The sequence below is a fragment of the Rhincodon typus genome, chromosome 23 (assembly GCF_021869965.1).
Source record: "Rhincodon typus isolate 14 chromosome 23, sRhiTyp1.1, whole genome shotgun sequence".
Classification (NCBI taxonomy): domain Eukaryota; kingdom Metazoa; phylum Chordata; class Chondrichthyes; order Orectolobiformes; family Rhincodontidae; genus Rhincodon; species Rhincodon typus.
The window spans coordinates 6,947,516-6,957,937 of NC_063354.1; the positions used below are offsets into that span (position 1 = coordinate 6,947,516).

The window sequence follows — 10,422 nt, forward strand, 5'->3', positions numbered from 1 at the left end:
GCGCAGTGGGTAGGTATCGTCCCTCCCCCCCCTCCCGCCCTCTCTGTCCTTAAAGCCGCCATTACCGTGTCAGTGAGGTGCGGCGCCGCGGGCAAAGCTGGGATAGATCTTCTATATATATATATAAAAAAACGCTTTAATCAACGTGTTTTATTTTTTTTTGTTGATGAATCTGGAAAATTAGCTTGTTTTTCGTTTCCCCTGTCGAATACTCGAAAGCTAAACCCTCCGTCGTGAAGAGGCGGTTTTGTTGTGTGGGGCGGGAGAAAGGGATAAAAGTTTTTATTTTCCTTTCTCCGAGAGGAAAATGGGCGACAAACTCGACATGTCCCTGGACGATATCATCAAACTCAACCGGCAGAAAAGCCCAGGCGGCCGCGGGGGCCGAGGTGCCCGCGGCGGCGGAGGTGGTGGTGGAGGAGGAGGCGGTATGGGCCGGGGAGCAGGCCGAGGCGGCGGGGGCGGCCTAGCCGGTCGTGGAGCAGCGGGAGGCCGTGGTGGCGGTGGAGCTGGGGCGGGAGCCCTGGCTGTAGGCCTCATGCGCAACAGACAGAGTGCAATCCGAGGAAGAAACCGACCGGCTCCGTACAGCAGGGTAGGAAGCGACCGCGGTTTTAACACACAAAAAACAGAAATGATAGGGAAAAAAAAATGTGTTTCATTTAAATCCAGAGAGAGAGGAAGGAAAAACAAATCATTGTAGATTTTTATTTTGTTTTTTTTCTGGAAGTGCTTTTTTTTATATAAAACGTTCGGTTTGAATTTTGAACCGAGCGGCGCCATATTGGAGCCGTTATAGATTCGATTTTCTTTTTTCATACTTTTTTTAACAAAGAAATCTTTTAGCCCGTTAACTTTAAAACAAACCCCGGGCCCCGCTGGCCACGAGTTATATTTTTTTTCGTGAAAACATCGCAGAATCGAGGAAGAAGGGATTGTTACACGGCGCCTCGTGATTTCTACGGAGGATGCTGACAGTGGATTCGTGTTTTCGCTGTTAAATCTGCTTTAAACATCCGTGTAAGTCTAAAGCTCGGAAATGTGATGGCGGCTCCCGAGCAGAGCTAACGGACGAAACCGGAGCTGAATTCATCAGGAGCTTTAAAATGGCGGCCCGACCCGAAGCACAAAGATGTCGGGGAGGAGCGTGGGATCAGCTATGTTGCCGCAGTAATAATGCCCTCGCTCCCTTTGTGCTTCACACGGACGGATTTACAAAGGATAGACTCTCTCTAAGGACTACCTTTCCATTTTACCACGTCAAAAGTTCGATTTGTACCGCATTTCTCGACTGCAGCTTCGCATCTCTGTCACCTTAACAGACTCCTGAATTGATCAGGACTATTTCAAACTGCCTCTTTTTCTTTGGACTTTGTATGAACATTTCATTAAAAGTGAACCTTCTACGAGCATATCCTTCACTCGGTTGGTTACCTGGCAAGTCATGGACTTTTTTTGAAGGACTCTTAATCAGTACTATTAAAAGGAACTTAGCCGATGCAAAGCGCTCTTTTGTTTTGGACTCTTGCGCTGCTAAGATTTGTGGACAGTGGAATGCATCTCGCTTGGAAGAGATGGAGGCGTTGCAGCTGTTTCTGCTGGAGAAGCTACCACCAGCTGAGGAGAATTTCACCAAAGTATCTGGCTAGTGGCTATTAGAAGGAATCCAGGCTTTAGTTCGAGATGATGTGCTGTGGAAACAGTGGTAGGATAATAAGTGAATTCATTTCTCACCAAGTAAACAGTTGCATCTGATTTTCTATGCTTAATTTTCATCTATCATTGTGTATACAAGAACACTTTATATGTTGCTAGCTTAGTGAACTGAGTGCAAATGTTGTAATTAGATACTAAATTATATTCACTACATAAGCACATGTCATTTTGTTAAGTAGTTAACCCATTTCAGGTAAGGTCAGTGTACTTGTAATGAAACTCCCATGACAATCGCTGAAGCAAGTGACCGACTCAGTCTTGCATACATATATTGTAAATATAGGGGGAGGGGAAAGATAGGTAGGGTGGACATGTGAAATTAACCAATGTATTGGGGTACAAAATGTAGGAAGTCAGCGAGGTGTATCTCTATTTTCTTATAGCCGAAACAACTCCCAGACAAGTGGCAGCATGACCTTTTTGACAGTGGTTTTGGCGCTAGCGGCGGTGTTGAAACTGGTGGAAAACTCTTGGTGTCCAACTTAGACTTTGGTGTGTCTGATGCAGATATTCAGGTAAGTGAAGCGCAGGATGTTGGTCCTGAGTTGTGGGCTGGGAATGTTTATGGGTATTCTAGTTTGTTTAGAATTGAACTTTTGCTGCCAACGATTGAACGATACAACAGGATAGTGTGGAAGCTATTTTTAAATAGCAATACAATTGGCCTTGCTATTCTTTTTTTTTCCCCAGATTCTTCTCCCTGAAGTGTGGTTTTTATTTTTTTTGGCTACGCTTTGAATATATGTCCAGCACCCCATCAGCTGCAGATCCTAAAGCCTAGGTAATCCGGCCAAATCTGATCAGTTTGGTTTGATAACATGATACGTTGAGCCATTTTAAAAACTGTTCCTGTCTAAATGCATCCTTTCAATCCCCTTTTATCAAACCACTTCCTTTCTCTAGAAGGAGAGGAATCCTCCTCCAAAATATCATCCCACTTGAATTTCATGTACCCTTTATCCATTCCAGTATGTTGTACATGTTGTCCTCAAAGACTTTTGAGTATCTTCTGCTTATTATGCTTCCAGGTTTTAATTGTTTCCAGACTTCAGACTTGACTTGTAGTTCCATATCTGTCACTAGTCTTCAGAAATCTGACATGATTAAAATATTAGCTGTTGAAGTGAATGTCCTTGGCTCATTGCTTTGCTCCTGAGCGGTCTGCAGTTATCGTCAACGGTGCTTTCCCATTGCTTCCTTGCCCTGCCTTGTAAGAGACAGGCATTTTCCCCAAATTTACCATCACTGGAATGAGAACAGTCTGTTGTTGATGTTAATCTAATCCAGGGAAGCCATCCATTCCCTCTTTTTAAAAGTTATTGCTAACTAGACACTCAGCTTGTGAATCTTTAACTTCCCTGCTGCGTACGACTGTCAGATTCTTTGAGCCTCATTCCTGTGGTTCCGTGTCTCTTTTTGGAAAATTGGATGTTTGATATTTAAGTTCGCAGTGCTATTGTATAATGATCCTTGTTTTATCAGAATTAAGTTTTATAGGGTATTTAGCTGGAGTTAAATATTTCAAGTAGAAATTACTTGACCACAGAAGTCCACCTACAGTTTTTTTTCAGTTGTGGACCACATCGCTAATATTCTTCTGGTTGGCTTCTGCCTCCCACTCAACAAAATTTGAGTTAGTGCCACATTTTGTTCCTATTGACTTATTTAACTCTGCACTAATGGCTTACATTTTATTCCTGACTTAAGTATTGCTTCAAATTTTTATCCTTGATTTCAAACCCCTCTGGTCTTTTTTTAAACGTTTCGTCCTTGATTTTGATCACTTTATTGCTGTAAACTCTGGAAGTTCTCCTTCAACAGCTGTGCTTTTTGGAAGACTCCCCAAAACGTAGCTCTTTGACCACATCTGGTCTCCTGCCCTAATGTCAGATGTCAAAATTTAACATTTGTGAAATACTTGGGATGTTTTGTTATGTGAAAGGCGTTATTACATAATGTTGCCTGTAGCTGACATGAATATGATAACTGATATCAAATGACCTCAAACCCCATTTTCCTTTTTTAATAGCAAGGTATTTTGCTATAAGAATGTTGTCCCTTTTAACATAACTGTTAAAGCAGCATGTGTTCACATTTAGTTTCGGGGTTTTTTGTAGTTTAAAAGTAATTATGTTAACACTTCTCAGTCACTTGTTTTGAATGAGGTGTTTGTGGGGGAAAAACATATTCATTATCTGTTGGCACTTGGGTATTTAAAACCAAGATATGTCTCTTGTGCTTTTATTGGCTGCCTATAAGTCTTTTTAAAGTTATTATTGTAAAAGATAAATGTGAAATCCAGCAAGAAATAGCATTGAATAGGAAGTACTGAAAGCTAGCATCAAAACTTTGACTTCATTGGAATTAACTTCTTTGCCATGTCAGTGCTTCTACACCAGAGATGTGATGCTGGGTCTGCTCATCTTAGAGCACTGGAATTGTGCTGTTTTTGATCTTTCAGGAACTTTTTGCTGAATTTGGGACATTGAAGAAAGCAGCTGTGCATTATGATAGATCGGGTCGCAGCCTAGGGACGGCAGATGTACACTTTGAGCGAAAAGCAGATGCTCTGAAAGCTATGAAGCAGTATAATGGAGTACCTTTAGATGGTAACTTTAGATTGTGAATTATATAAAGAAATTGCAGCATTTTATTTTTAAAGTTGCAATCTCCATTTTAAGGTCATTAGCTTAACAGCATGTAGATCCTGAAAACACCTTCGCTTTGATAGTGAAATTTACAGATGAATGCTGTTAAATTAGTGATATATTTATAACATTCAACTAATGTAAAGTGTTATTCTGTCCAAGGTACAAAACACACTTTAACAACTATCAATCTTTCAGCTTGCAGGCCCCCCCCCCCCCCCCAGTGTATGTTTTCAGGATTTAACTGTCTTTTTGTTCAAGTTGCAAATATCTGATTAACGCAGCTCAGTCCTCATTTTCCTTGTATGTTCATTCCCATATCTGTACAAACCTACATTTGGGTTGGTAGGCACACATATGATCAACACTGTGGGTTACCTTCCTGATTGGAGGAAATAGCTGTTTGGTGCCATATTTTTACTTTGGCATGAATAGCTGGAATTAAGAATATTGATTTTCGTGCCTTTAAAATGCTGTCTTTTAATCTTCTGGTTTTGTCGCTACTTTTCTTGGGTTTGTTAATGACCTGGTCTGCTTAATTACAGCTGGCTCACTACTCGCCTGTCAATTACCGTAAAAAGCCATCCCATTCACATCCCCCTTCTAGGGAAGGAAATCTGCCATCCTTGCATCTTTGTCATGGGTGTGAGATCACATGTAATGGTTGACTCTTAGCTGCCCTTTGATCTCATAAGACGCTCAGTTCAAGGGAATTTGGGAGTGGGCAAGAAATGCTGGCCTTGTCAGTGATGTGTAAATCCTTTCCTCAAAAATGGGGTGATCTCTGTGGCCTTGTAGTTTTTATATATTTTGTTGAATATGGGTGCCACTAGTAATGCTGATATTTATTGTCTTTCCCTAATTATCCTTGAAATGAGTGCTATGCTGAAGGAGTTGTTGTACGATCAACTAGGTTTGGAGTCACATGCAGACGAGATCGAGCAAGTATAGCAAATTTCCTTTCCGAAACAGCATTAGTGAACCAGACTGGCTGTTATAAAACTGAATTTTATGGTCACATTCATCTGCAAGAAACTGTTTATTTCAGTTGCTTCTAGTTGCCTGGCTCCCAATTAGCTGAGCGTTCTTTTGACTCTTTCAACCAGCTCTCTTTTGTGTCCTTCTCACTTCCTACCAGATGGCTTCCCAGTCTCTGCTTCCCTATCAGCAGAAAAATAAGAGAAACAATCTGTGATTAGCAGAGTGGCTCCTTGGATCTAGCTATTCTACCTAACAGCAGATGACTTATTTCTGGGCAATTTGGGGTCAAATTTGACTACCACCCCACAAATTCAGTGTTGGCTTATTTTGGAATGCCTCTAATATATATAAACACCAGTGGTAGGTTTCATGATTTTAAGATATCCTCCCCACCCAACCCCCCCCTCCCAGCAAAAAAAAACTCTGTAGTATAACAAGCAAAAACATAACTCTGATCAGACTCCCTGAAAATGGAGTTTCTGTAAATGATCTGATGTTACTTTGTTCGTGGAAGTGGTTTCCTATTAAAATTGCCAACTGACAAAATATGTTTCTGTCTCTTTGGGTAAAGGACGACCAATGAACATTCAGCTGGTAACCTCACAAATTGATGCCCAAAGGAGACCACTTGTCAGGTGAGTTGTCCCCTTGGTCTGTTTTTGCATTTGTTACACTTTGAATTCAAAGATATAACTCTTATGTGGGCTTATCTTAAGATTGTAAGGAAAGCACTGAGTTAGCACTGTCAAGTCGGTTCATTGAAGTGACGATTTTACCATGCCGGTCTTGTAACCACTTGCTCTTCCTTTCCAATATTGTAGTGGAAACAGAGGATTAAATCGATCTCGTGGTGCTTTTGGAGGTGGAAACAGGCGATCCCGAGGCAGCAACAGGGGTGGAAGAGGTCGTGGGGGAAGGAATCCAAGGCAGCAGCTTTCAGCAGAAGAACTGGATGCCCAGTTGGATGCTTATAATGCCAGGGTAAGATAGGTAGTGGGTTTCTCAATTGTTGAATCGGCCTTTGACTTGTAATACTTCATTGCATCTTAGATTAATGCCAATCTGTTGGTGTGATCTAAATCTGTCCCCAAGAGTCCTTCCTGTATTATGTTTATGCAGTCTATCTTCCTTTTTTTAAAAAAAGGGAATCTGTGACTACTATGCTGATCAATTGGAGTTTAAGCACAACCATACAGTCTGAGGCTCCTGGAGTTTAATTGTGTGCTTCTTGCTCAGTAGTAAGAGTGCTACTGTTGGCTATGTACAAGTGGAGTAGAAATTGTCACTCTTCAGAGGAAATTGAAGATGATCCTTTGAGAGGAGAGTAAGATTGAAGTTGGGCTAATAGTTCTGGGAACAAATCTATTATCTGAGGTCAGGGAGCTTGGTGGGAAGGTCTTCACTAATAGTATTTGAGATTGCAAAGTTTTTGACTTGAAAGTGGCAGTGATGAGACTTTGTTCATAAAAGACCATGAATTGGCTTTGATAAGTTATATGTAGTGTACTTTAATTTCTTGTATGCTATTACTTGGGAATTTTGAAGCTGGCTGAAAGAATTTAGAAAATGGATGCAGGTGGGTGGGAGAATATATTTGGTATGAAAGGGCAAGCTGAGCATTCCAGGATGGAAGATGGTTTGTTTCTGAAGTAGGCCTTTATTGGTGAAGCTGATTTGCAGGATTAGTGAAAGAAATAAGTAGCAATGTGAAGTTTTTGGGGGTGGAATTGCATCTTGGGAGTCAGATAAGGCATTTAGAATTTGGAGGCAACCAGTAATGTGCCTCCGGATAGGTTTTATGTTGAATACCTGTGGGTAGAATTGGCTTTTTTGTGGTGAATGTAAGTAGGGTGAGGAAGGGTACCTGAATTGATTCGGCATGTGGAAATGAAAAGTCAGATTAGAAGTTGTATACTGATCTGGTAAGGCATCAACAAAGCAGGTTTTTAAAAAGTAAACTTAATGTGTCTTATTGTTTTTAAGCAAGTCTAACTCCAATGGGAACAGTCAAATGCATTTGATCACCAGTTGGGATGAGCTGATCTGCCTTGGAGGGGTGGGTGTGGAGGCAGGGGTGTGACTTAGTTGTACCATGTACTGTCTTGTGGAGATGAGGCTTGTGAATTTTCTGATAGTGTTCTGTCTATATTTCAGTAAAACAGTCAAAGCTCTTTTTAATGTTTGTTTAAAAATATTGGTATGCTGAACATTTAATTGTTTTATTTCTTGCAGATGGATACAAGTTAAGTGACCTTTGAAATTGACTCACCAGTGGCTGAACTTTTTTCCTTGTGGGAGGGAGACAAACAATGTAGTCTAGTAACTCCGTGAAATAGGTTTTTAAATATATGTAACTTTTTAAGTCACAGTCCTGTTTTGTACTGAATGTTTTCATTTTGGGATACGTTTTATTGGTTGCATGCCTTCATGGGAGGATGGACTTGCCCCGCCAGACCATGAAATAAATGCGCATTGTTAACTGAATGTATCTGGCTTTCTTGTCTCATTATGCAACTTGGAGGGCTATCTATGAATTGGAGTTGCTGTAACAGCTTATTTTAAGACGCATCTTTGTATTATTTGAATGTTAGACAGTGGTATATGGGACATGGCTAAAGATTTGACTAGTTGTCCAGTTAACACTAAATATGCTATAAGGGCATTGACCTATTGGAACCAGTTACTCAAACTAAATCTGGAACTAACTTGTCAAGAATACTAATATTCAAGTGTGATGGGAACATGGATATTTAAACTTTAGTTCATTTCATTGATTGTTTGAAGATCCTAAGTTTCTAACTTGAATGTTGCAGTCTGGCAAATCCTATGAAACTTGTTAGATTCTGCAAGAACAAAAACTGTTTCAGAAGTATAATTGCAACATACCCAGAGAGAGTACTCCTGGGGTTTTCATTGAGTATGTAGATGTTTCTATATTAATTTGTCAATACTCACCTTTTTTTAAATGTCAGAATCCTTTTTATTGGAACATAGATTTGTTAAATTAGCTGGTTGCTTTTTGGACTTGAATAATTTTTTTCTTGGAATGCATGGGCTTTCCTATTTCAAGCATTTTCTACCTGATCTACTTGGTGTTTTTTTTTCTTATTGATCTCTGGCAAGTTGATGCTATATTGGGTAAACTTACAGGCTTAGTTTGATTCCTATATGTAACTGAATGCATCAACAGTTTTCTAAATGTGAATTGCAATCTGTCCACTTTCCCTCATTTTGGGGAAAGGCAGGAAATCAGTATTCAGATGCAAAGTATCATTGATAAACCTTTTTGCTGATGGTTTATCTTTTTTCAATTTTTGAATGCAAGTTGTATCATTGAACAACTTTATGAAGTGTTTGTACTCAAACTGCTTTTTGATTTATCTGCACAATATATTATGGCTTTGTATTTCCATCAGTTATTGGTGTGTTAGTGTTCCAATAGTTCTGAAAGATATGTACACTTCAAATAGTCTGCAGTCACTCATCCTGTGAAATGGCTGAAGCTGAAGACTTCCAGCAGTTAACTAACTTCAGTGTCTCCCACTTTGCTAGAGATCAGTTACATATTATTTTACAATCATTAAGTTTAGAACTTTTGCTAAACCGTGATCAATTTTGCCAAAAAAATTGTGGGTCACAAATTGCCCCTATGTCCTCCAAGCACTTGACTACTGGTAGGGAAATGAGTTTTACGCTGTCGCTTTTCATTTTGGCAATCATTTGTCTTGGGAAAGCAGTGCAGGATTTCTGAAACACCGTATTCAACAGATGTATTTCCAACATTTTTCTATTTGGAAAGATTGGACACAAAACATGTGACCAATTCAGATTACACTGGTAAATGTGCTAACTCTGGTACCTGCTAATGCCAGCTGAAATAAATTTCAAGTTTTTTTAAAAGTTGGATGTTTGTAATATGACTCTCTACACTACACTACACTAGCGATTGTTTGCTGTCAGTACTTGGCTGTAAATGTACATTTCTTCTACCCTCGCTGCTAATATATAGCAAAGGCATCATTGTTGATTATAGACATGCAGTGTAAAAGAACATTGGCTGAAGGAGAGGACCATTCTCTTCCTTTCTGAACAAGAAAGGTAAGTGAGACTGTTTCTTTTCCCCCAGTCCAGTGCCTTTATATCTATGTACCTGTGCTTTTGAGAGTTTTAATCATCTCTTCCATTGATTGCTAAATCCATCACTTTCACATCTAATAATGGATTAATGGTGAATGCCTTGGTTAAGTTGAGGAAATATTTGAACTATCATGTTCAGTAGTAACTCCTATATATTCAGACTTCTGTCTCTGGTAATGGAAAAGGTTAAGCAGCAGGAGGATCTTGGGTCAGATATCTAATCAAAAGTCACCAAAAATGCAAAACAAAACACTGGGGATTTCCAAATGATGAATGCTGGGAGCAATCCGTACAGAAGCAAAGGCAGCAATGCAACATGAGATTGAAAGTTAAGGACAAGTCACTAACAATAAGTGGAGGTGGTGGATGATTCCTGAGACCTAGTTTGGGAAAGTACCATATTTCCTGATTTCTGTGCTGATTGGGGAGTAGAACCTTCTTAGGTGATGCATCTGAGGGATTTCTTAATGAAAACTGAGTATCTGATGACTAATGCCTTTGATTTGATAACACTTTATTGCTGTGTGTGTTGTGTAGCACTCTTGCTATTTGAGTACACGTTCCAGACAATCCAGTGCAATATTGGCACACTAAGATGTTAAACTTAGCTAGTTTACACTTTTAAACCAAAAACCATGACACTATTTTAAAGAGTCATGAAGTTCTCCCTGGTGTCATGGCTAATATTTAATCCTTCAGTCAATTAGAAATACTCAGGTTAATGTCACATTGTAGGAGTTTGCTGTGTGCCAGTTAGCTGCCTTGTTGGCTACATTACCACAGTAGCTGCACTTTTTTTTTTTTTTTTTTTTTTTTTTTTTGTAAAAAAGTGCTTCATCCATTATTAGTTCTTAGACAGTGACCTGAGCTTGGGAAAGGTGCTACATAAATGTGCATCAGTTTGATTAATTTCCTGAGCTGGTATATTGAGAATGCCTTA

At 39.7% G+C, this 10,422-nt stretch overlaps 1 protein-coding gene across 1 annotated transcript; it reads left to right on the top strand.

Moving 5' to 3' along the window:
* alyref (Aly/REF export factor) lies at window positions 1–7,829 on the top strand. Its single transcript, XM_020515606.2, has 6 exons — window positions 1–595; window positions 2,100–2,231; window positions 4,178–4,325; window positions 5,917–5,980; window positions 6,167–6,326; window positions 7,578–7,829. Exons 1-6 carry the CDS (start codon window positions 308–310, stop codon window positions 7,590–7,592), a joined length of 807 nt encoding a protein of 268 aa, XP_020371195.2. The 5' UTR covers window positions 1–307; the 3' UTR covers window positions 7,593–7,829.
* Window positions 7,830–10,422: the final 2,593 nt, after the last annotated feature.

What these genes read in the sequence shown, in the direction of transcription:
- alyref (XM_020515606.2), top strand. Translation starts at nt 308, where the DNA reads ATGGGCGACAAACTCGACATGTCCCTGGACGATATCATCAAACTCAAC. An exon ending in TAATGGAGTACCTTTAGATG is followed by an intron (nt 4,326 to 5,916) that starts GTAACTTTAGAT and finishes CTTTGGGTAAAG; the next exon opens with GACGACCAATGAACATTCAG. An exon ending in CAAAGGAGACCACTTGTCAG is followed by an intron (nt 5,981 to 6,166) that starts GTGAGTTGTCCC and finishes CCAATATTGTAG; the next exon opens with TGGAAACAGAGGATTAAATC.